Source organism: Oryctolagus cuniculus, chromosome 7 (assembly GCF_964237555.1).
Source record: "Oryctolagus cuniculus chromosome 7, mOryCun1.1, whole genome shotgun sequence".
Classification (NCBI taxonomy): Eukaryota; Metazoa; Chordata; class Mammalia; order Lagomorpha; family Leporidae; genus Oryctolagus; species Oryctolagus cuniculus.
The window spans coordinates 60,713,444-60,739,034 of record NC_091438.1 but is presented as its reverse complement, the minus strand read 5'-3'; the positions used below and the strand labels follow the sequence as shown (position 1 = coordinate 60,739,034).

The following is a 25,591-nucleotide window of genomic DNA, read 5'->3' as shown; positions in this document are numbered from 1 at the left end:
AGCCAGGGGTTCTAGAAGACCAGCTTTACCCACGGGGCCCTGGGCAGCAGGCTGAGCACGGGCTCCTTACTGCCATCTCCTGGCCTCTCACAGTCCTGCCTGTTGCCCCAGGTGGCCGCCTACGTGAACACAGCTCTCTGGAGGCTGCGGCTGGACTCCACGTAGGCAGTGATCTTCTGCAGGCCCTAGGAGTGGGTGTTAGCGGAGATGGGTGGGGTAGGTTCTTGTCTTCCTGCGAGAAAGAATTCAGTGAGACAGAGAACAGTGGTAAGCAAGGCAGCAAGGTTTAATGGCGCAGGACGTCCATCAGAACGGATGGGACAGAACCCGAGAGAGAGTGCCAGTCACACAGACTCAGGAAAGCGAGGATGCATGGGTTAATGGAGAGAGTACACCTGGCAGGCCAGGCGGGAGGCTCAGCAGAGAGCCGAGTGCTGAGCACTCAGTCTCTATTCAGACTGGGACTTATGAGGGAAAGGGGTCCAGTTCTTCCCGCCATTCCTCCTTCCTCTGCTCCTTCTCCTCCCCCAGGACAAAGAGTTGCTGGATATGAATCAGGTAAAATTCCTCCCAAGTTTCACGACCCAGTGCTATCAGACTAGGGAGCCCACCCTAGGGCTCCTGCCTTGGAGAAAGGACGTGAAGGTTTTATGGCTCAGTGTCCCCAGGCCAGGTAACCCATTTGGTGCTAAGGAGAGAGGATTCTGAGGGGAGGTTTTACTGGGGGGTGGGGGTGGAACCTGTCCACTGAAAGTCACAGGGACCGGGCAGGACCTTGCAGTGTAAAATCCTGAGCTGCTTCCAAGGTGAGATTCTGCAGCTGCTTTGTTTTCCTTAGGCCTCTCTCACACACATAGACTACTAAACATGGACAGGGCAGAGCTCAGGGTCTGCAGCCCCTCCGGGCTTCCAGCAGCCCCAGTGCAGGCCCAGCACGGCAGGACCCTGGCAGCTGCCTGCCCGCGGGCTCCATGCCTGGAGAACCACACGGTCTCCTTAGGGTCCACGGCCCTGGGGAGCTCACTCTTCAACGACCTTCGACTGAGGTCGTTCCTGAATAGGACCCAGCAGTCAGGGAGACTCTGCACTGAGCAAGGTGGCTGCCCCGCTGGAGACGGCCGTGGACGCCCAGAAAGTCCGCTCCACCGCCCTGCGAGTTCAGGTCTATATTTACCCGGAGGGAACCTGAGCTGCACGGAGGAGAGCTGCCTCCCCACAATGCACAGCTGTGCCTGAGCCCCAGCTGCACTCTGCCCCGTGTGCTCTCTGCTCCCCTCCACAGCAAGCCCGTCAGTCCCTGTCCACACAGATTTCTCTCTTCTCCGGAGGCTCCGGGATTGCCAGGGTTCGCACCCGGAGCGGGGACTCTTACAGAGCAAGGACGCTTAGAGCACGCACGTGTGCCTGGCAGAGCCCAGATCTCACCCAGCGACTCAGCAAATCCTGGATGAAAGTCGATAGAGGGAGATAAACCCGCAGAAAACAGCGAGGCGGGGCCCTGATCACTTCCCTGGAAGCAGGAGGTCCTGACCTCCCCAGCGGGCACGGAGCCCAGTCTCCCGCTACCCAACCCTCCCTGCCTCCATCCCAGCCCAGGGACCAGGCTGAAGGACGCCCAGCCAAGCCTCGTGCACCTTCTTACTAGGAGAGAGAGGGCTCAGGTAGTGGACAAAGGCTTTGCAGAGATCCAGGGCTGCCTGACCCCCAAGCTGAAGCTGCAACCCATAGCTCCCTTCCCTCATACAGGTGGACCAGCTGTTCTTAAATCCCTAGGGCTGCAAGTGTGGCCCTGAGCCAGACCCAAAGAGAAGGCGCTGAGAAGGCGCAGCTCTGGGTGGGAGAGTGGGACAGGTAACAGATTCTAGGCTGAAAGGAGGTGGGACGGTGGCCTCAAATGCCCGAGTCTGTGATAAACCAGGCTGTGCTGCCATCAGACGCGTTGCCCTGGGACATGATTAGCAGAGAGGTGGGGCCCAGGCGGTGCTCCTGGCACGCAGGTGCTGCCACACGGCCTGCCCAGCTGCTGTGCCTGCAGTTCCCCAGCACGGGGTCACCTTGGCACGTCCCACCGTGCCTGGTGCCGTGCCTCCCCCAGAGCAGAGGGTCAGTGCAGAGGAGTGAAAATAGGGACCTGCCCATGTCACACAGGACACGTGGCCACGAAAAGGAACAAAGCGAGGAAGGGAAGGAACGTGCCCCCCGTGAACGGCTCGGGACAATGCCGCATAACAGGGCTCCCAGGTGCGCCCTCAAACCCGGCACGAGCGGCCGGCCTGGGACCTCAGCGCTTCCCCACGCGGGCACCCACGCTCTGGAGATCACACACGAGCGTCGTCTGTGACTCTGACACTGAACCTCAATCCTACCTCGTCTCAGCCTGCAGATGCCAGCTCCGTACACACTGCTGACGCCCTGCCTCTCCCACGGTGTCCTGGGCTGGGAGACACAGCCTGGACCAGGGCCTGAGGCTTTCCCTTTCAGCACGGTGCAGGGCCCCTGCTGAACACTGCGGAGCAGAGCTGCCGGCACCCTCAGCTCTTCCCCAGGGACTGCACAGCGCAGAATAGATGATGTGTTACAGCTGCTGTCTTGGCACCTCTTGGAGGTTGGTCTCTTCCTACTGTTTCCACAGTGGGGATATTAGGCATAGACATTGTAGTGGGCAGCAGCAGATTACAAACAGAGGCAGGAGACACAATGCAGGCAGCCATTCCTTCAGAGCAAAATCACCCAGGAGACGCCAAACCATCCCCAGCTAGGTCCTAGTCCCATCAGGTCAACTTTTACACTTGATTTCATCAAAAGACTGAGACGCGATATCAGATCAACTTTTGCGCTTGCCTAAATCTGAAGTGCAGTTAGACTACTTCTGTCCAAGGATTTGAAATGCATGTTTCATCTTTTTTTTTTTTTTTTTTTTTTTTTTTTTTTTTTTTTTTTTACAGGCAGAGTGGACAGTGAGAGAGAGAGACAGAGAGAAAGGTCTTCCTTTTGCCGTTGGTTCACCCTCCAATGGCCGCCGTGGCCGGCGCGCTGCAGCTGGCGCACCGCGCTGATCTGATGGCAGGAGCCAGGAGCCAGGTGCTTTTCCTGGTCTCCCATGGGGTGCAGGGCCCAAGCACCTGGGCCATCCTCCACTGCACTCCCTGGCCTCAGCAGAGGGCTGGCCTGGAAGAGGGGCAACCGGGACAGAATCCGGCGCCCCAACCGGGACTAGAACCCGGTGTGCCGGCGCCGCTAGGCGGAGGATTAGCCTAGTGAGCCGCGGCGCCGGCCTGCATGTTTCATCTTTTATAAGGGCGTCTTAATTCACTGCACAATAGTGCAGCCCTGAAATACCCTTGAATTTGAGATTTGAGACCAAGGAGAACTAGAAGGGACTTAAAAAAAGTCCATGGAAAATACAACCAAAACTTAACTTTATATTGGTTCAAAAGGATTGTGAAACCTGTGCATACTAGGGATCTTCAGAAAGTTCATAAAAATGCATATTATACAAAATTACATATGGATTTCAGACTTTATCTTTAGACTTATTTGAAAGGCAGGGTTACAGAGAGGCGGAGAGAGAGAGGGAGAGAGGGAGGTCATCCATCTGCCGGTTCACTCCCCAGAGAGCTGCAACAGCTGGAGGTGTGCCGATCCCAAGCCAGGAGCCAGAAGCTTCCTCCAGGTCTCCCAGGAAGGGTGCAGGGGCCCAAGGACGTGGACCATCTTCCACCGTTTTCCCAGCCCATATCAGAGAGCTGGATTGGAAGTGGAGCAGCCGGGACTCAAACTGGTGCCCACATGGGATTCCAACACTGTACCAGCAGCTCCACCAGCTAGGCCACAGCGCCATCCCTTCAGACACTTTTGAACCAAAATAAACATCGATTTCATATTTTTAAATACCCTCATAGAACAAACTGTTGCTTCCAGTTGTGTTTCAAATGTATCATTTGGGGGCCTGCGCTGTGGTGTAGTAGGTTCAGCCTCTGCCTGCAGCACTGACATCCCATAGGGGCGCAGGTTTGATTCCCAGCTGCTCTACTTCTAGTCCAGCTCCCTGCTATAGCCTGGAAAAACAGTAGAAGATGGCCCAAGTGCTTAGGCCCCTGTACCCACATGAGAGACCCGGAAGAGACTCTTGGCTCCTGGCTTTGGCTCAACACAGCAATAGAGCCTGCAGGTGGGCACATCTTGTCCTCATCTACTCCTCTGTTGGGGGACACTGAGGTGGGTCCATCCCTGTCGTGAGTGGGGCTGTCATGGTCCTGGGTGGACAAACAGATCTTCAGAACTTGTTTTTTTTTTTTTTTTTTTTTTTCTACTTACACAGAAGTGAGATTCCTGCCTAATTTTGTAATTCTATTTATTACCATTTTTCTGAGGAACACAATGCTGATTTGCACAATGGCTGGGCCATTTTACATTCACACCACAGAGCATAAGGGTTCCAGTTTCCCCAAGCACACAGCACTTTGTCCTGCTTTTGGCCACAGCCATCATAATGCGTGTGAGGGGCGACCCCGTGCAGCGGCGCCTTGCCCTTCTCTGCTCAGTGCTGTTGGGCAACTTCCAGGTGCCTATTGTACATCTCCTCTGGGAAAGGTCGGCTCGAGGCCCTCACCCATTAAGAACTGAGCTGCTTGGTCTCATTGCTTCTGCACCACGTGCTTGTGTAATCTAGTCGTGCTGGTCACAGCCCTGGCTCATTCCTGCACGTATTATCCACGGTTGATTCTTCACAAACGTGGGGTGGGGAACTCAGCACAGACTGTGTGCCCTGCAAAGCCTGAATACCGGCCGCTTAGGGAAGATGCTCGCTGCCTCCTGTTCCAGATGGACGTCTACCACCTGATTTACAACATGTCACCTGAAACTTCCAGGACTTTTCTCTCTTCTGACTTAAAGTGTAAGAAAACTTTGGCTTAACTACTTTTGCACAATAGGTTCAGAAGCATTTAGTTTGGCTGAACTCTGACCTTACAAACTGTATCTTTTTGAATGAATCATTTGTTTCCCACCGACGTTACCAATAGTTCTACTGTGGATTTTTATTTGACTTCAAAGTGCAGCTTCAGGCAGTGATTGTACTGACAGATTCCAACAGGACAACCTTGTGGGTGCTACTCTACACCTCCTCTGGCTCAGGAAACTCCTCGCAGAGTGCCAGGCCCCCATGAAGAGTGACAACTGGCATAGGATTCTGAGAAAATTTGTTCACATTTCCAAACTTGGGGTACACCTCCTGTATGCCAGGCACCAGGGCACAGGACTCAGGTAAGACACAGAGGGATGCCTCCTCCATGGGTCCATGACTCAGCTGGGGTTTAAAATACACACAGACAACAATGATTATACAGTGGGATGTTTTATTGAGAAATGTTCTGAAACTGTAGACGAGAGCATCTGCATCAGGGAAAGCTTCCGGGAGGAGGTGACAGAGGGGTCTGCCCAAGCCTGCTCAGCCCCGTCCCCATCAGCCCAGCGGCTCTCAGCACCACGGCACAGCTGTACGTGGTCCTCGGCGCCCTCCCTCCAGGGTGAAGGAACGAGGAACCTGGGCAGAGGAGAAACCCAGGGTGAGGAGCAGAGCAACATGGAGAGGGCCCGGAAATGAACAAGGTCCCTCATAGCCCTGCCTGAGCACCCACTCCCCCCACACTAATCCTGCCCCACCCAGCCCCTGCTGTGGGCAGCAGAATAAAGATAATCCCCCAAGGTCTGCACAGTCAGCACAGAGTCAGGGCATCACAGGGGGTAAGAAGTGCCCTGGCTGAGGTCAGGGGCTCCTGGGGACCAGACAGCACTGGGGCGACCCCGCTGGGGAGCAGGGCCACAGCCCAGGCACACCATGTTTCTGGAAGTCTGGAGAGCTCAGACAGGGCCCACAAAGAGAGATGAGGACCGTGGGGTCGGCTTAGTGGGGAAAGAGCAGCCTTAGAGAGGCCATGGCTGAGAAGGGTGGGGGCTGAGCCTGGCCAGAGCCTGCATGGGAGGGGCTGGCTCAGGACACAGGCAGGCAGCAGGTTGACAGGGGAGGGGCTGGAAGCAGAAAGAATGAGAAGCCAGAGGAGGGCCTGGGAGACCTGAGCTCCCAGCGCCATGCCCACCTCCTTTCAGGGTCCTATATTCCCCTCCACTTGGCTGTCTTTGCACACACAGGCACTCGGAGGAAGCGGCTGGACTTCATGTAGGCAGAGATCTTCGGCAGGCCCTGGAGTTGGAAACAGAAAGCACAAGGAGTCAGGGTCTGCGGCCCCACTGGGCTTCAGGCAGCCCCAGCGCATCACGGCAGGACCCCGACAGCGCCTCTGCCCAGGGCCTCACTGGCTGCAGGGAGTCTCATAGGACCACAGCCCTGCTGGGTCCACGCTGCCTTACTTATGACTCACGTCCCGCCTTCATGAGAACTATGGGTAGGAGAGGCTGACAGCACGGTGCAGACTCAGAGCCCACCCCACTCCCCGCAGGGTCCGTTCCTGGCCACCTTCCACCCGAAGGGAACCTGAGCGTCACAGTGGGTCAGCTGCTTCCTCGGGGTTAAGGGACTGGGCAGGGAGACGGGCAGGACACGGCCTCGCTCTGTCTCTCTCCCACTCTGCCCTACCTCCCCACCCCACAAAGGCTGTCACCCCGTCTGCACAAACATTCTCCTTTTCGCAACGAGGCTGCCGGCATCCCTGGGATTGCACACAAGGAGGGACATCCAATGGGACAAAGGGGCTGAGCCCACGCCAGGGCAGCTTGCAAAGCAGCCCGGCTCTCACCCAGTGACTCTGCAAGCCCTGAACTTAGGGAACAGGAGGAGCTGAAGCAGCAGAGCAAGGCCAGGCCAGGCTCCACCCACTCCCCCTTGGACGCAGGAAGTCCTCACTCCTGCACTCAGCGTCTGCGCCCGATCTCACTGCCTCAGCCCCTCATCCTGAGCCCTGCTCCACACACAAGGCCAGGAAACACATTGCCAAGTCCTCTACACCAGGACAACCGTGCCCAGGGACTTCCTAAAGAACTCAGAGGGGTGCACGGTGTTCTGGACCTGATGGGCCTGGCCTGTTTGGGCCGCAGGGTCGCACACAGATCTAATCTCTGCCTCTCCTCCCGGGATCACAGCGTTGAGCCGACTGTTGCAGAATCACCAAGGCCACAGGCCTGGACCTGATCCAGAGCTGATGAGAAGGGCTGAGAAGGCAAGCTCTGGATGGGAGTGGACCAGGAAAAGGACTGTAGGCTGAAAAACCTGTTTTCCAAATGCCTCATATTTCAAATGTGTGATAAAGTAGGATTTGTTGGGAGCAAACAAGCCGTCCCTGGGAGATGGATGTGCCCGTGTGTGAGGTCAGGGCTCTGCTCCTCAGCACCACCACCCACCTCCCAGCTCTGCGGAGCCTGCAGCTCTATGCTCAGGTCCAGCATGGAGTCACCATGCACGTGCATCCGTGCAAAAACAGGCCCTGCGCTACGTCACAGGCAGAACAGTGGGGCGCTGCATCAGAACAAGAGGGATGGAGGGAGTGGAAGGAAGTCTGCATCGTCCCACAATCAGGACAGGATCCTGCACCAGGGGCGCCTGCATCACATCCATCCCGGCACCTGCACAGCCCTGGGACCTCAGTGCTTCCCCACAGGGACCTGATTGGTGCGAGCACACTGTCCATCATTATGATCGCTGCCAGTGTCCCTGACGCACACCCTCAATCCTCCCTGGTCTCAGCCCTCCTGAGGCCAGCTGCACACACGGCTGAATGTCCTGCCTCTCCCGTAGAGTCCTGGGAGGGGAGACACAGGCTGCACAAGGGCCTGAGGCTGCACCTCTTAGCACAAAATTGGGAGAATCAACCAACTGCTGCCCACAGCCACCAGTGCTCACAGAGAGCGCAGCACAGCCCAGCCTGACGCCGGGACCCTGAGCAACTGGCTCACCCCTACACTCTTAGTTTGTTAGTTTCAGATGAGAAGACGATTTTATCCACCTTGAGGGGACACCTTGTAGATACACCTGACTCAACCGACATAAGACGCCAAGCCTGGGTCCTCAGTTCCCAGCTGGGCTGCACTTTAGCTCCAGGACTCTGAGCATGGAGGGACGGGAACAGGGAAAAGACAGCGCAGGGGGAGGAGGCTCAGGGAGTCACCTCGAAGCGGGACATGAAATCCTTCAGGTTTGGGAACGCGTCCAGGCACCCAGGCACAAATATCCGGGTCTGGTCAAGGATGTCGTAGACAAGGAAATCGGCGAAGGTGATCTGCAGGAGCCAGGATGACAGAGCTCAGTCCCAGAGGAAGACCGCCCCCACTTCCGCCCCACCCCACCCCCCACCCCCACTCTACCTTGTCCCCTGCGAACCAGGGCCGCTTCCCCAGGAACTGCGAGTACAGCTGCAGCTTCTCAGGGAGCACCTTCAGGTACTCGGGCTTGAGCTTCTCCTGAGGCAGAATCAGCTGTCACCACCCTCAGACACACAGCCCTGCAGACAGGCACCGCCCAGTGCTGCCCGGCCCCGCTGGCCAGGGCTGAGCAGCAGAGTGGCCCTGGGCAGTGCCCCCCGCTTCCACTTCGTTCCTCAGCACTGAATAGACACCTACTGGGTACCACACCCTGTCTCACAGCAACGGGAAGTCACAGAGGAACCCAGCACTGTCCCTGAACCTGTCACCACCGAAGTCCACAGAACCTCTAAGGTTCAGAGCCAGGAGTGCTATGAGCACCTGCTTGCCCTGGACTCAGACGTGGGGAGAAAGCAAAGAGACAAAGAACTGAGAGATCTCGGGAGAGCAGCCGAACCCTCCCCGGGGCGACAGGGGAACAGAACAGGTATCTGCAGATACAGAAGATGAGACTTCGACACTGAGGGATGGAGGGAGAGGAACAAAGGTCCCTGGCTGACCTGGGCTGCCCATCGAGAACTACTCTTATCCCTGTGGGGGGCAGGAGACAGCGCTGGGATAGGGCACCCATATGATGACGCCCCATCTTGAACTACTGCTACTCATGTACTGGGACTCTGTACCCAGGCGCTGGCACATGGTGGGAACAGCTGGGAAAGACGGCCCTTGATGAGGGTCAAAGGTTAGGCATGAACTGGATTCTGGGGCAATTACATATTTTGAAACTGAAGTTCCCCTCGTATGGAATCAACATGTTGGACTGATAGGAAATTTCTTGGAGAAGCAGTTCCCCAGGGAGTTTAATGCCAAACAGGAGCAGTGCAGATGTGAACACAAGAGTGCAACTCACTGAACCCTGCCACACCCAACCCAGGGGGCACTCACGAAGTCGGGACTGTAGCACATCATGCCGAATTGTATGCGGTTGTCCATAACCTGGTTCTCTAGAATGTCCACGCGAATCCTCTCCTCTTCCGTCTCCCCATCTGCAGCTCACACCACAGACACATAAGTGTCCCGGCCAGCCCCGCCCAGGGGACGCCTCCCGCCCCACCCTGCAGCCAGCCCCACTCACACAGGCCGTGCTTGCGGGCCAGGTAGCGCAGGATGGCGTTGCTCTGCGTGAGCTTGTGAGTCCCATCAATTAGGTAGGGCAGCTGCGTGGTGACCAGGGCAGTCAGCTGGGCTCCCGGGCTCCCAGCATCCCCTTCCCCGAGCAGGGGCAGACGGGACACCCGGCACCCTCTGTGCCCAGCCCATGGCAGGCTCTAAGCACACACTCTGTGCAGTGAGTGAGTGAGCTATGACACAGAACATCACGGAAAAGCACTGTAGAGAACCAGGGTGACAGTGGTGAGCACAAGGCCCTGACCTCAGACCTCCAAGCTGGGGAAGGAGACGGAGGCACAGATACCTTGCTCCTCCCCCATCCCATCCCCAACTCCGTCCCCTGCACCTACATTGGGAAAGTCCAGGCCCAGTGTGAATTTCTCACTCAGCCACTGGCTTTTGTCATAGTCGGGAGCTGTGGAGTAAATGAAGTGAGAACAAACCTCCCAAGTGTGCAGCCCTCACCTCCAGGACCCTCCCGAGGAGTCAGGGGCGAGACCCCCTCCCCCAAACAGGCATCTGGGATCTGAACCACTGGGTGTCATATCCAGTTCTGGGGGAAAAGAGTGAAGGTAAGGGGTCTGGACCCTGCATGCAACAGGCTTCCAAAAGGTGTGGGGACGACTATGGGAGACCCCAACCAATCCCAGCCTAGCACCCTGCCTTGGGACACCACACCTGCAAGCTCCAGGGGACCGGGGAAGGGGCAGGCTCAGCTCCAGCTGGTGGGGGCTGCACAGGAGTGCAAAGGGTGGCCACAAGGGGTTCACATGTCAATCGCCACGGGCTGGGCAGAAGTCAGAGCAGACAGGCGGGTGCATTACCGTCCCCCATCGTGTATCTCTTTTCCTCATAGCTGGTGTCCGTGTATTCCAGGAGCAGGCGGATGGCGTGGGCCAGCTGGAGGAGATGACCCGGGGCAAGGGACAGAGTTGGGGGGACTCTGCCTGCGGCCCCGTCTCCTCCAGGTGAGCCCCCACCCTAGGCCTACTGCCACTCCCCCCCACCCAGGCCTACTGCCACTCCCCCCCCCCCCCCCCCCCCCCCCGCCACCCGACTACGGGCCAGCTCGGTGAGTTCCGGATGGCCTCAGAGGTGTCCACAAGGTCCTCCAGGAACCAAGGCCTAAAGTCTCCCCAGCTGCCCAGGCCCCCGCCCCCGCCCCTCTGGCTGAGCGGACCCCTCGCTCACCCCGCGGATGTCCCAGTAACCCAGCGTCACAGGCATCGTGCAGGTCCTGTGGTCTCAGAGGAATGGCTTCCGTGGTATGGGCCTGGTGATTTTAGAAGAGCTTTGGCGGCCAGGAGGGGCGGAGCTTGCTGTGAACGCGTCTTGCCCCGCCCCTAATTCCGTGCGTTCCCGGAGGTCCGGAAAGCAGCGCTCGGCCCCACCCACAGGAAGGAGCAGGACCAAGGCCGCCCCCAAGGTCCACTGGATGGATAGGTGTCTGGACGGACAGAGGGCCAGCGCAGGGCCGTAGTTGGCCGCGTCCCCAGGCCACTGTGCTGGGTCCCAGGAGTGGGCAGCACCATTGGTAGAAGAGCCAGGGCTTAACACAGCGTCACAGTTCCCCGCTCCTTGCTCCGTTGTCTGGCTCCGCCTTCGTCCTGGGATTGCCCAGCTACCGCCTCCCCGCAGCCCCACACACACACTGGGAGTTCTGGGAAGTTAGCTGCTGGCTCAGGCCTAAAAGAAGGTGAGTGGCCCGAAACCTTGGTTTAATTCAGCATCTACCATTGCAAGGTATGAGCCTCTCAGTAAAGAGTGAATATTCTGGCCCAGCAGGTGCACGAGGTGTCTCCCCCAGAAGCCTCCTGCCAGGCAGCTGGGTCTGGCTGTGTCTGGTTTGGGGTCCGGTTTGAGTGACAAGTTCATCCCAATGCAGTAGCACTGAGAGGCAGGATCTTTGAGGGGGATAAGGTCCTAGGGCTCCACACTCATTAAAAGATGACCTAGTTAGTAGCAAAAAATCTGATTAAAAATGGGGAAAAGGCATGACTAGACATTTCTCAAAAAAAGATAGGCACATTGCCAACAACTGTATGAAAAGTTCTTTTTTAAAGAAGGTTTTATTTATTTATTGACTGGCAGAGTTAGAGACAGTGAGAGGAAGAGACAGAAAGAAAGGTCTTCCATCTGCTGGTTCACTCTCCAGTGTCTACAACGGCCAGAGCTGGGCCTATCTGTAGCCAGGAGCAAGGAGCTTCCTCCAGGCCTCCAACGTGGGTAAAGGAGCCCAAACACTTAGACCATCTGCTGGTTTCCCGGACCATTAGCAGGGAGCTAGATCAGAAGTGGAGCAACCGGGACTCAAACCCATCCACTCAGCTCAGGCCCCTGTCTGTGTGCAGGCTCAGCAAACAGGCCACAGCGTGGATTCCTTGGTAGGTTTCCCACAGCAGGACGATAGCACCATGTGCACACCCCTGGGCCCGGACCTCTCAACTGGTCCAGTTCTCAGCATCCATCAAGACTTTGTCATTCTGAACTGTGTGCCTCTGAAGCCAAGAAAAATGGAATTTCTACATTCAGCTGAGAAAAGACTCTTTAAATAAGCCAGCAGTGATTGGAGTAAGAATTCTGAAAGACACAGAAGGGACAGGGGCACGTGGGCAGTCATCCCTTTGGTCACCCCTTTACTGAGAACTCAGTTGTTGAGGGCCCACTCTGCACCAGCCCTAGGACCAGGAACCCTTCAAGGGGAACTCCCGGAATTCCATCTTCCATGGGAGTCTCCCAAGTCCTTGAGCCATCACCTGCTGCTGCCTGGGCATGTGACATGGAGCTGGATTGGAAGCAGACTACCAAGGACTCCAGTGTGGGATGGGGACAGCCAGGCACAGCTCAGCCCACTGCGCCGCAACTCTCACCCCATCTTCTCCTTACATTCTAACACCCTGCACGCCGATTTTCAAATCTTTCCTCAAATGATCCCAGAATTAAAAGAAGAATGCACTTAGAGCATGTGCGTGTGTTGTAAAGCCTTTGACTTATTGTGGGGTGAATTTAGAAAACCCAGGATGCTTACTTACATCTGAAAATGAGAAAATGTACTTCACCCTTTACAGATAGAACCAAGTAGCAATTGAGAAAAAAATTCCCATCTAGCTAAGATGGATTAGGAATAAGAGAAGATAAAGGAGGCTTCTAAGAAAGTAGATTAGCAACAAAAGTCAAGGTAAAAAGTGTGGCCATCAAGGAATAATGTGGCAAAGGTTAACACCTGGGGTATTACAGAATTCTTCAACTCTCGCAAATTTTCTTGAAGTCAACATGATAACCAAATAAAAAGGTTTTGTTTGTTTGTTATATTTTTAAAAGACAAGCTGGAGAAGCAGAGCGGTGATGGAATGCAGTACCAGTGCGGAGGCCTGAGAGCTAGGTGGGTGGTTGAGAGCTGTAAGGTCGCCACAAAGCACACCACGCACCAGAGGAAGGGGAAGGGTTTATTGGTGGGGAAACCCCAGAGACTGGAGGGAAGGGCTGAAGAAGGAAAAAGTGAGAGAGGAGAGTGAGAGAGAGAGAGGGAGAGAGAGAGAGAGTGCTGTTCAGGATAGGTTCTCTTAATACTTTGCCGGGGAGGGGGGCGGGGGGCAGGCAGGGAAGTAGGAGCAGCGAATCCCATGAGGGTGGGGGTGGAGCTGACACCTGTGATGGGGCCATGTGGTCACCTGGCTTCCAGCAATGGCAGCAGGGCTAGAGCCTAAGCTGGTGTCCGGGGCGTACATCGCACTACAGTAAGACTGTGCCATTTCACTAACAAGAGCCATAGTCCAAGTCTCAGACCAGGTCTGAGGACCACAGAACGAGGAGGGCCACTGTCCCCAGGCAAGGGAAGATGGGTGTGCAGGCTAACAGAGAGGGAGCTCACTCCTCTCCACCTCTACCTCTCTAGTTAAGCTTTGGTGCTGGACGATGGCCGTGGATCTTCTATACTTGCTCTGTTGACTCACACGCTGATCTCTCCATAAATATTCTCACAGACACACACAGAAAAATGAATGCCATGTCAAGGTTGACACTTAAAATAATGGTCATTTCAGGATGTTAAGGAATTCTATTTTGACCAGATACTCTAAGTTCTCTTGGCATCTTTAACGAACTTTCTAAAATCAAAGTTCTAAATTCTCTGGACTTTTGATATTTTCAGAGGACCCCTGGAGATGTCAAAAGATATATCTCTCATCTTGCGGAGATAATAACCAATCGGGCTGTTTAGATTAAAAGTGTTGCCAAGATGTGAAATGATGCTAAATTTCTGATGTACACTTGTTTTTTTCTAGCTGCTTCAGTCTCTGGCTCAGAAGCCAGAATCTTTAAAGGGGGACTGACAAAGTATCCATGCAGCTAATGCTGAATAACCAGGCATTGCTAGTTCAAATATATTGCTAGTTCAAATGTGGATCAAATGGAGGTCTAGCCAAAAGGGAGAAAGTGTTCCAAAAGAGACTTAGAGACGATTGGAGATGGTTATGTGTCAGATACTAGAGAACTGGGTTCCAGGAGCCCAAGAAAGCTCTAGTGTCCACAGGCTACATGGTGAAAACCTGGAAGCCCAAAAACTTAAACCTATGGGTTACATGGTAAGACTAGTTAAACCCGGAAACACAGGCCCATAACCCACTGGCTACACGGTAAATATCTGGAAGCCGAAGGATGGCAGAGACCTCTGCCACAACTTCTCCTCTAAGTCAGGCTACGCAGGAACACTGGTTAAATGCCAGTTAAATCTGAAAGCCCAGGAAGTCAGGCTAGAGACCTGACTCGCTGCCTCACTTCTCCTCTTTTCTCTTCTAGAAGAGAAGTTACTACTGTTCTGCAGGACTCTCCACTGTGATGTACGGTTTGATCCCCAGACCTTATGTAAGGGATGACTGACCTTTTCTGTAATAATGCCTGGCCACAGTATAGAGGACCAAACAGCATAGCCAGAAAAAGAGAGGTTAAACTATAAAATAATGTTACAGCTAGATTGATTTTTCGGTGTACATGGTAAATGGGCAGAACTCCCCTTTTAAACCAGGTTGAGGGAAAGATAGGAAGTTGTACTGATGACCTCAAAATATATAAACAGGTCACCACAGTTGATCTTACCTAAAATGTTCTCTTCTATGTCACCCTGATGATATTAAAAATATCTTAAAAAATCAGGGTTGGGTTGAGCATCCCCTTGACTGATATCATAGAGGCTGCCTCCATGGACTACTTTATTAGAGACCAGGAGAACGAGGAGCAAGCTCGCAGCAGGAGCAATGTAAGGACAGGCAACAGACCAATCAATGGCTGCTTAGCACGGTGATCTGCCATCAAGGAGACCCAGCAAGGCCAGTGCACCCCAAATGGCACCTGTTTCTGATATGAGGAGCCAGGGCATTGGGCAAGCAGCTGTCCTGTCAGAAACTGGCTTCTGTCAGCTCTGCCAAGAGCAAGGCCACTGGACATGGAACTGCCCTGGGTGCCTAAAGACTCCTGGTTCAGAACTGTAGACCCTGTGGCCTCGAGCTAAAAAGCCTTTGGCTCTGCCCAGCCTTTGCCCAGCCTCCAGCTCTAGCCACTGCTATTGAGGGGATGGCCTAGGATCAGTGAAACATAAGTTGCCTATTTGCACCAGCCTCCTATTCAGCTCTCCTCCTAGTCCAGCCATGTAATGGGAGTCAACAGGGTGCCTCCCTTAAAGGAGATTCGTGGGCTGGTGCTGTGGCTCACTAGGCTAATCCTCTGCCTTGCGGCGCCAGCACACTGGGTTCTAGTCCCGGTCGGGGCGCTGGATTCTGTCCCGGTTGCCCCTCTTCCAGTCCAGCTCTCTGCTGTGGCCAGGGAGTGCAGTGGAGGATGGCCCAAGTCCTTGGGCCCTGCATCCCATGGGAGACCAGGATAAGCACCTGGCTCCTGCCATCGGATCAGCGTGGTGCGCCGGCCGCGGCGGCCATTGGAGGGTGAACCAACAGCAAAAGGAAGACCTTTTCTCTCTGTCTCTCTCTCTCACTGTCCACTCTGCCTGTCAAAAAAAAAAAAAAAAAAAAAAAAAGGAGATTCGCATCTCTTGCAATTCTCTTCCAGCACCCCATGGATAGGTCTGGGCCTCACACACCCAGGCAGGACTTAAAAGTCTATCCAATAGTATTAAGCTTAGAAAGCCCTTCCTGCCAGTTCCTAAAAAAACAGAGCTTTCAGTAACAGCTAACTCAGATAGTCCTGCACCTATTTGGACAGGTCCTCACTGAGGACTTAAAGGGCTATCTCTTGAGGGAGGTGCACAATAATCCATAATGTAGATGGTTAAATGTAAATGATTTGTTAGTCTGTCTCCTTTCCCAGCCTGAGACTCTAGTCTTGTATATTGGCTTAACTTCCTAGCAAAACTAGTTACTAGATATCCAGAGGGAAAAAAGGCATAGCCAGTCCATTAGAGTGTTAATTATTTAACCCTAATCCTCACCCCTGGGGAGAGAAAACCAGCCCCAGAGAGGATATGGGTCATGCAGCAAATTCCTACTTCTGCAAACTTCAGGCAGTCCCAGCTTTTCTCTATAAGGTTACAGGTTCTTAGATAGAGGGAAATAGCACAGCTCCTAAACCAGGCTCTCAACAGGGAGCCAAAGCAGAGCCCCCTGCTTTGGGAGAAAGAGCAAACCACAGCCTTTGCTCAGCTAAAGGATGCTAAGACCAAAGCCCCTGTGTTAGGACTGCCAAACCCAGAGAAGCCCTACCAGCTGTATGTCACTGGGAGGCAGGGAGTTGCCTTAGGAGTGTTAACTCAGGATCTGGGACCTGTGGGCTACTTTTCTAAAACCTTAGACATGGTTGCACAAGGATGGCCTCACTGCCTAAGGATAATAGCAGCAGCTGCCTTGCTGACAGAGGAGGCATCTAAAATCACACTGGGACAAGATATCACCCTTTATACCTCACATCAAATAAATTCTCTATTAGAACAAAAGGATGCTCACTGACTCATAGTAAAATACTAAAATATCAGGTCCTCCTTCTAGAAAACCCTCAGATAAAAATAATGCATTGCTCCACTTTAAATCCAGCTACCTTAATGCCAGTTCCAGGGGAAAGTGGTCCCCTCCACTCCTGTACTAAGGCTATAGTGGCCTTGCAGTGCTAATTTCTGCCAGAACAAAATAAGATAAAAGAGCAAGCTTAGCCAGCCCCTGAATCTCTGGTTTCCTAATCCTGGATGTTCCATCACCATGCAAAACTCTGAGTTAAATAAACCTCACTTCTTTACAACTACCCAGGCTCATAGAAGATGCTGACACAAGACTTGCTGGTTCGCGATAATCTCTGCCACTGAGCTTTGCCTGAATCGTGACCCACACACACTGTTGCTGGTGACACTTTGGGCATCGCTGAGCTATTACAAACTACCTCTTTGCAGCTCATTCCCCGTGAGTCAGCGTGTCTGCAAGAGGATGCGATGCTGGGGCCCTGGTGACTGATGAGTGAGGTGCAGGGAGCCTGCGCTCAGGGTGCTCCCGCAGCAAGAACAGCCTAGATTCCCAAGAGGCCTTCGGCTTGCAGCCTCAGGATGAGAGCCCAAGCCCCTTTCTTTAGTGAAGACGCAGGCATCCACACAGGGATCCAGGGCTCAGCAGTGTCAGTCTTTCTCTCTCTCTCTCTCTCTCCCATCTCTCAAATAAATAGATAAATATTTTTAAAATGCCTATTCTAGTCTTGCTCAATTTTTAATGGGCTGTATCTTTGGTTATGTATTTGGATAAGAGACCAGCTATGGTTTGCATACAGTGGAGAGTATCTCCCAGTGGGGAGATGTTCCAGGAGGCAGAGCCTTTACCAGGTGATGCAGAGTGGAAGGAGGGTAGGTCAGGGGCTACCACAGTCTCTCGGGTTTCCCCACCAATAAGCCCTTCCCCTTCCTCCGGTGCTTGGTGTGCTTTGTGGTGGCCTTTCAGCTCTCAACCACCCACCTAGCTCTCAGGCCTCCGGACTGGTACTGGATTCCATCACCGCTCTGCTGCTCCAGCTTGTCTTTTAAAAATACAGCAAACGAACAAAACCTTTTTATTTGGTTATCATGTTGACTTCAAGAAAATTTGCCAGAAACTAGTGGGGAAATCCATCAGAGGTCAGATGGTCTCCACTCTGACCCCATACTCAGTCAGAAAACTAATGGAGTGAACACTGGGATAAAGACAGTATCAGTAGGGCCGGGGCTGGGGTGCAGTGGGTAATGCCACCTCCTGCAATGCCAACTCCTATATTGAAAATGGTTTGAGTCCCCACAGTTCCGCTTCTAACACAGCTCCCTACTAATGCACCTGTGAAAGCAGTAGAAGATGGCCTAAGTACTTGGGCTCCTGCATCCACTTGGGAAACCCTGAAGAAACTCCTGGCCCAGCTCCAGCTGTTGCTGCCATCTGGGGAGTGAAACAGAGGATGGAAGTCCTCTCTCTCTTTCTCTCTGTGACTTTGCTTTTCAAGTAAATAAATAAATCTTTAAAAAAAAAACAAAACAAAACAAAAACTTAGATCAATGACTAGCCCTTAAAAAAAAAGACGATGATGACTTTATCAGAAAAGCCAAGACTCAAAAAATATATCTCACAGCTCCTATGACAGCTGTGCAGCAGGCCTGGGGAGGCCTCCAACGGCAGCTGAGAAAATGAGCAGAGACAGGGCCCTGGACACCTAGCAGAGGGGACAGAGCCACATAGTGAGGAGGCCAAAGGCTCCCGGCTCCCTCTGCTGGGGACCCCACCCCGATGCTCCCACTCCAGGAGCTGCACGGCTCTGCACAGCCATGGGGAGTGCACCATGGTGCAGGAGGCATGAATGAGAGGCCCAAACCCACAAAGGGGTCATCTCTGACCTCTACGGAGCCTCGGGGGCTGCCTGCTTTAAGAGGGGTCACTGATGAGAACACAAAGTCTGAGACTCCTCAGGACCCCACTCATTCCCTATGAGCCCAGCACTGCCAGGGTCAGGGGTCAGCCAGCACTAGGAAGCAGCAGTGAGAGCTGGCGAGTGCAGGGAGCCAGAGGCAAGAAGACCAGACACAGAGGAAACAGAGGAAACGTGCTCCAGGCTTTACTGGGGGTCCACGGGGGGGGGGGGGGGCAGCCACCACCTGGGGGAGGGGCCTGCACTGTAGGCAATGCTGGTCCTTCAGGGCAGGACTCCAGGAGCTCAGGGCTAAGGCTCCCAGGCCCGGGATCCAGTCTGGGTCCTCTGGGCAGACACAGCCACTGGTGGGCAGGACACAGGACCTGCAAGAGGGGGAATCCACTGGCATGAATGAGAGGGGAGTTGCTAAGGATATTTTTGGAACAGGAGTGGGGTGGAGGGAGGAGGATCAACACGGTCTTGGGATGAGAAGGGACTGGAATGGAGAAGGTGGGGGCAGGGGTGCAGGGCAGCGGGCTGAGCGCGGGCTCCTCACTCGCATCTCCTGGCCTCTCTGGGCCCTACTTGTTGCCCCACGTGGCCATCTTCGTGAACACAGGTCTCGGCAGGAAGCGGCTGGACTTCATGTAGGCAGAGATCTTCTCCAGGCCCTGAGAGTGGGGACAGGGCAGAGCTCAGGGTCTGCGGCCCCTCCGGGCTTCCAGCAGCCCCAGTGCAGGCCCAGCACGGCAGGACCCTGGCAGCTGCCTGCCCGCGGGCTCCATGCCTGGAGAACCACACGGTCTCCTTAGGGTCCACGGCCCTGGGGAGCTCACTCTTCAGGGACCTTCGACTGAGGTCGTTCCTGAAGAGGACCCAGCAGTCAGGGAGACTCTGCACTGAGCAAGGTGGCTGCCCCGCTGGGGACGGCCGTGGAGGCCCAGAAAGTCCCCTCCTCCGCCCTGCAAGTTCAGGTCTACGGTCACCACTTATCAGAAGGGAACTTGAGGAACGGGCAATTGGCAGTGTTAAGCCGCCACTTGGGACACCGCCACCCCACACCAGAAAGCCTGGGTTCGAGTGTCAGCTCTACTCTCCAATGCAGCCCCTTGCTACTGCACATCCTGGGAGGCAACAGTGACAGCTCAAGTGCCTGCGTCCCTGCAACTCACAGGGAGACCAGATTGAGCTCCTGGCCCCGGCTCCAGCCTGGCCAGGTGGCTGCTGGGAGCGTTGGGGGAGGGGAACAGTGGAAGGGAGATCTCTGCCTGTCCCTGCTTTTCAAATAAATGTAAAAGGAAAACCCGGGGACCTGAGCCACAGAGAAGTCAAGCACCCTCCTCGTGCTCACATGACTACTGCGGCAGGGCTGGAAGCTCCTGGCCGTGTCTCTCTCAGATTCTGGATCCCTGCTGCCCTGCCCCTCCCTCCCCTGGAAGGTCACTCCTGGTCTGCGCAAACTTTCTCCCCTTCCCAGGAGGCTCTTGGCTTGGCTGGGTTTGCACATGGAGTGGGGGTGCTAGCAGGCAGATGAGCTCAGACCACGCCTGCGCAGCTGGGAAGACAGCCCAGAGCTCACTCGGTGACACTGCTAAGCCTGCGCTGAAGTGACTACAGGGAGCTAAACTGGAAAGAAAAGTCCGGGCTCTAATCATTGCCGAGAAAAGAGGAAGCCCAGACTTCTTCCCCTGGTACCAGAGCCCAGTCTCTGCCCCAGCCTACCTCACTCCAGCCCTGGCACAGGGCACAAGGCCATACGGCAGCAGAAACACTGTGAACTGCGTTGCCAGGATTGAGAGTGCCCAGATAACAGCCCCCCCCCCCAAGATTTATATTTTGAAAGGCAGAGTCCCAGAGAGGAGGAGGAGGAAGAAGAGGAGGAGGAGGAGGAGGAGGGAGTGAGATTCCTCCCATCTGCTGATTCATTCTCCAAATGGCCTCAACAGCCTGGGTTGTGCCAAGCCAAAGCCAGAACCTGGAACTCCACCCAGGATTCCCACGTGGGTGGCAGGGATTCAGGTGATTGAGTGCCATGTGCTGCTTCCCAGGCACATTAGTAGGGAGCTGGCCAGGGAGCAGAGGAGCCGGCACTTGAACCCCAAGTGGTGGCTTAACCTGCCATACTACAATGCCAACCCATGCTCAGATAATTTCTAAAGGATTCAAAGAGATCCAGGACCCGCTGTACCCTCCAAGGCAAAGCACCCACAGACCGCAGACTGCAGCCCACTGCTCTCTGCACCACCCTCCTCCTGCAGTCATGCCAACTCTTCCGTAACCTCCAAGGCCATGTAGCCTGGCCCTGAGTCAGAGCTGATGAGAAGCTGCTGAGAAGGTACAGCTCCTGACAGGGAGTGGACCTCTAGGCTGAAAAGACCTCTTGGCTAATGCCTCAAATTCCCAAACCTGGGGCAGGCATTTGGTACAGCATTAAGACTCATTGGGATGCCCGCATCCCGTATCAGAGTGCAAGGGTCTGAGTCTCAGATCCATTTTGATTTTCGCTTCCTGCTAATGTGCTCTTTGGGAGGCAGCAGATGATGGCACAGGCACTTGAGTCCCTGTCACCCGCATGGGAGACCTGGGTTGAGTTCCAGGCTCCTGGCTTTGGTCTGGCCCAGCCCTTCCTGTTGCAGGTACTTTGGGAGTGAATAAGTGGATGGATGATCACTCAGTCTGCCTCTGTCTCTGTCTCCCTCTCTTCACTTCTCTGCCTTTTTTTTTAATGTTTCAAATTTACTTTATTTCTTCAATAATGCAATATTTTGACTGGTACAGTGCTTTTACTTGGCATCACTTATGAGTTGGTTTTCAAGCAATTCAGTATTACACCAGCTGGGATGATGTGGGGAGCCATTGCACGGCATCCTAAAGATGGCGCCGGCTCCTTTCTCCCGGAAGGACTGGCGAGAAACAAACAACTCCTAATAAGGAGATGGCTGAGCTCCCTTCCGGCTTCCGCATTGCTGTACCTATCAATCCTTGCCACTTGGCTGCTTTTGATTGGTGTGCTGATGGCTATAAGAGGGATGGGAGAGGGAAGGAGGCGGAAGAAGAAGCTTGTTCAAGGTTCCTGAATAAACTGCTTGAAGAAGAGTTCGGGTTGCGTCTTCCTTGCTGGTCAAGGGACGCGACAGGATGATTACTGTTTTCTCCATTCCTTTGGGGTGACTCTGCCAACAGGGGACAGGTTCCATTCTATTCCAATTTGTGTTGCTGTATATGTCCATACAGCAATACAGAACGCGGCTCCACCAGCTAATACAGTATTACCATATTTGTCATGAAACTCAGGTGTACGTGTCTGGTGGCTCTGCTTTGCCATTGTTTGTTGAATGCTTCGAACTTGGAGACGACTTAGCGCATTTCTGACCACAGGAAACATCGTGAAGCAGAAGATACAACTGCGGCAACAGTAGCTACCGCTTTGTTGCAATTCCACTACAGATCACCTCTCTGCCTTTTAAATAAAATGAAAATCAATAAATTTTTAAAAATCAAAAAAATTTCCCCATACCGTGATGAAGCAGGCTTTGGTGCTATCAAACACATTGACCCTGGGCAAGAGATGAGCAGCAGTGAGTGGAGGCCTGGCTGTGCTCCCTGACACCCTGAACGCGATGCCCGCTCTCCCTCTTCACCTGCTGGGCCTGCGGCTCTCTAACTACGCTCAGTTCTGGGATGGGCTCCTCTGTGCACGTCCCCCTCTGCCTGGCACTGGCAAGGAGGCGGTCAGTGCCTAGGAGAGACCTGCCCCACGTCAGTGACAGAACACGTGGAACACTGGAGGGAGAAATGATGGTGTGAAACAGGTGAGGATGAAGGTACATCAGACTCCTCCAGCCGAACTCCTCCGACAGGGGCCACCTGTGTGCACTGAAATGCAGCACAGGCTGGGACCTCAGCGCTTCCACACAGGGATCTGATCGGTACGAAGCTCACTGGAGAGCAAGAATGAGCATTGTCTGTGCCTCTGACACTGAGTCTCCACCCTACCTCGTCTCCGCCCTCTTGATGCCAGCCACGTACACACGGCATACACACTGCTGATGTCCTGCCCCTCCCATGGGGCCCCAGGCTGGGAAACCCAGGCGGGACAAGGGCCTGAGGCTGCACCTCTTAGCACATAATTGGAGAATCCCTGACTGCTGCCCACAGCCATCAGTGGTTCACAGGGAGGCCCGCACAGCCGAGATGGGCTCCATCTACCAGACTTGCTCTCCACTGTCTCAGTTCCCTCATCTGTCAAAGAAGAGTGATGAATCCCTGTTCATTTCAGAAACCTGGTACAGATAAGGTTCTCCCAGCAGCCTCAACAGAAACACTGTGACAGCTCCTGGAGTACAGCCAGTGCTGAATAAATGCTACCTTTCTGTATTTTAGCTCCAAGACTAGGAAGACCTCGTGGGAAGGCACAAAGGAAAAAGCACAGTGTAGAGGAAGGAGGACCGGGCGTCACCTCGAAGCGGGCGATGAAGTCCTTCAGGTTCGGGAACGCGTCCAGACACCGGGGGTCGAATACTTGGTTCCTCTCAATGACATCATAAGCGATGAAATCCACAAAGGTGATCTGCAGAAGGTCAAGGACGAGTAGTCTGGAGGCTCTGGAACTTGGGGCGAATCAGAGCCCTCCTCCACCTCCACCTGCCCTTTACCTTGTCCCCTGCAAACCAGGGCCGCTTCCCCAGGAACTGCGAAAGCAGCTGCAACTTCTCAAGCAGTTCCTGCAGATACCCAGGCTTCAGCTTCTCCTGAGGCAGAAAGTGGCTGTTACCCACCCAGGTGTTCGCGTTCGGCAGCAGGCAGCCTGCTCGGGGCTGTGCGCGGCCCAGCTGGCCGTGGGTGAGCAGCCCCTTTCCCTGAGACTGGCACCGGCTTTGAGAGAATGCGACAGGGGCTCAGACCCACAGGCAATGGATGTCCATCCCTGAATCTGTCACCTTTGGTACCCAAACAAACCGTGTCTGAAGGTCCGGCTCAGGAACGCCCTGAGCACCTGGCCGACCCCGACTCAACACACAGAGCGAAGCAGCACAGAATTAAGAGTGCTGGGGCAGAGCAGTCAGGAGTGGGCTGGCAGAAGAAGGCAGCAGGCCTTGAAGAGTTTCAAAAGAGACGAAGCAAATTCGAGAGGTTAAGAAGAAGCCAGGAGAGGGACAAAGGCTTTTGGTGACGGTGAGCTGCACGCTCGGGAAATCTGCTTGTCCCTGCGGGAGTCAAAGTGACAACACTGAGCAAACACTGGGCCAATGTCCAGAGGTGAGGGGGCCGTGCAGAGGCCCAGCCTACACTTCAGCTGCTCACTGACCAACTCTGCCTATTCCAGAAGCAGGTGATGCCATGAACCGCCTGGGAGAGCCGCCCGGGCAGAGCGACAGAACGCTCTGAACACAACCTTCGCTGGCCAGTACTCACATCCCACCCTGGGGAGTCTACGTTCTAGTCCGATTCACAGCTTTTCTGAGGCTTACGGGTCAAGGTTGGCAGTTTAGGAAACCATTCGTAGCATCAGTGCTGAAAGAAGAAACTAGCAAGTAGGATGAGTGCCGATGGGATTGCAAGAGGCTGGGCACCTGACCCAGACCCTGCCTGGTCCAGCACAGGGAGGGCACTCACAAAGTCAGGACTGTAGCACAGTGTGGCCAGCAGCATGCGGGTGTCCATCAGCTGGTTCTCCTGAATGTCCACCCGAATCCTCTCCTCTTCTGTCTCCCCACCTGCAGTCCACACCACAGAGACCTAAGTGTCCCGGCCCAGCCACGCCCAGGGGACGCCCCCCGCCCCCGCCCTGCAGCCAGCCCCACTCACATAGGCCGTGCTTGCGGGCCAGGTAGTGCAGGATGGCATTGCTCTGCGTGAGCTTGTGAGTCCCATCAATTAGGTAGGGCAGCTGCGTGGTGACCAGGGCAGTCAGCTGGGCTCCCGGGCTCCCAGCATCCCCTTCCCCGAGCAGGGGCAGAGGGGACACCCGGCACCCTCTGTGCCCGGCCCATGGCAGGCTCTAAGCACACACTCTGAACAGTGAGTGAGTGAGCTATGACACAGAACATCACGGAAAAGTACTGCAGAGAACCAGGAAGGGCAGTGGTGAGCACAAGTCTCTGACCTCAGACCTCCAAGCTGGGGAAGGAGATGGAAGCACAGACACCTTCTACCTCCCCTCCCCCCACCCTCCCACCCCCCATCCTGTCCCCTGCACCTACATTGGGGAAGTCCAGACCCAGGGTGAATTTCTCACTCAGCCACTGGCTTTGGTCATAGTCAGGAGCTGTGGATTAAACAAAATGAGAGCAAAAACTCCCCAGTGTGCAGCCCTCTCTCTCCCCCAGTACCCTCCCAAGGAGTCAGGGGCGAGACCCTCCTCCCCATACAGGCATCTGGGATCTGAACCACCTAGTCTCCTACTGCAACATCCGAGGGGCAAAGAGCCTTGTAAGGGCTCTGGCCCCTGCAAGCCAAAGGCTCACCAAAGACTTAGAGAAGTCCTAAGGAAGAACCTTATCACTAGCATGGCCAATCCCAGCACCCCCTTCCAGTGCCCTGCGTTGGGAGGTCAAAGTGCACCCTCCAGGGGACCAGGCAAAGGCAGGCTCAGTCCAGCTGTTGCAGGCTGCAGAGGTGAGTAACAGATGGCCGCGCAGGGGTTGCCAGGTGTCAGCAGGGGCTGGGTGGAGATCAGAGTAGGCGGAGCATTACCGTCCCCCATCGTGTATCTCTTTTCCTCATAGCTGGTGTCCGTGTATTCCAGGAGCAGGCGGATGGCGTGGGCCAGCTTGAGGGGATGGCAGGGGCAAAGGTCAGAAACGGAGCTACCCTGTGGCCCTGAGGCCATCCTTATCTGCTCCAGGTGAGCCCCAACCCTACCCTTTATACCTCCCCTCCCCCCCACACAGGGGAGCGCGCACAGTGAGCTCCTGAGGGCCTCAGGCAGAGGCTTCCACATGTCCTAGGGGAACCACCCCCAAAGACCGCCCCAGCTGCTCAGCGCCTCTCCCTGGCCCGTGCCCCCACGGGGCGGATCCCTGGCGGATCCCTGGCTCACCCCGCGGATGTCCCAGTAACCCAGCGTCACGGGCATGGCGCTGCTGATGCTGAGGTTTGGTGGTCAGGCCTCAGGGGATGGGCTAGGGCTTTATGGGAGTAGGGGGCAGGGAAGGGCGGGGCCTGGCTGCCGGCCGCTTTTCCTCCCGCCCCGCCCCCAAGACCCACCAACCCGGGACGCCCAGCGCTGAGGTCCAGCCCCTCCTGGAGGAAG

At 54.9% G+C, this 25,591-nt stretch overlaps 3 protein-coding genes, 1 long non-coding RNA gene and 1 pseudogene across 4 annotated transcripts in view; 1 reads left to right on the top strand and 4 right to left on the bottom strand.

Annotated features, from left to right (window-relative positions):
* Positions 1–5,340: 5,340 nt before the first annotated feature.
* Positions 5,341–11,102, bottom strand: LOC100357917 (glutathione S-transferase Mu 1). The gene is made up of 9 exons (XM_008264729.4): positions 10,675–11,102; positions 10,308–10,383; positions 9,834–9,898; positions 9,449–9,530; positions 9,259–9,359; positions 8,317–8,412; positions 8,121–8,231; positions 6,099–6,202; positions 5,341–5,545 (listed from the first exon to the last, which is right to left on the bottom strand). The coding sequence occupies exons 1-8, from the start codon at positions 10,708–10,710 to the stop codon at positions 6,113–6,115; spliced, it is 657 nt and encodes a 218-aa protein (XP_008262951.3). The 5' UTR covers positions 10,711–11,102; the 3' UTR covers positions 5,341–5,545; positions 6,099–6,112.
* LOC100339996 (glutathione S-transferase Mu 1) overlaps positions 5,341–25,591 on the bottom strand; it is a 41,737-nt gene continuing 21,486 nt past the window's right edge. Inside the window, exon 6 of the mRNA XM_070077923.1 lies at positions 5,341–5,545. The gene's annotated coding sequence lies outside the window, so the exon portion shown is untranslated. The remainder of the gene's footprint in view (positions 5,546–25,591) is intronic.
* LOC108177691 (uncharacterized) lies at positions 11,040–12,442 on the top strand. Its single transcript, XR_011390537.1, has 2 exons — positions 11,040–11,179; positions 12,160–12,442. It is a non-coding gene; the product is annotated as an uncharacterized lncRNA (long non-coding RNA).
* On the bottom strand, positions 18,521–25,473 carry LOC138850585 (glutathione S-transferase Mu 7-like). Its single transcript, XM_070077922.1, has 8 exons — positions 25,379–25,473; positions 25,033–25,108; positions 24,540–24,604; positions 24,145–24,226; positions 23,953–24,053; positions 22,992–23,087; positions 22,796–22,906; positions 18,521–19,007 (listed from the first exon to the last, which is right to left on the bottom strand). The coding sequence occupies exons 1-8, from the start codon at positions 25,412–25,414 to the stop codon at positions 18,918–18,920; spliced, it is 657 nt and encodes a 218-aa protein (XP_069934023.1). The 5' UTR covers positions 25,415–25,473; the 3' UTR covers positions 18,521–18,917.
* Positions 21,454–21,789, bottom strand: LOC100357660 (cytochrome c oxidase subunit 7B, mitochondrial pseudogene; annotated as a pseudogene).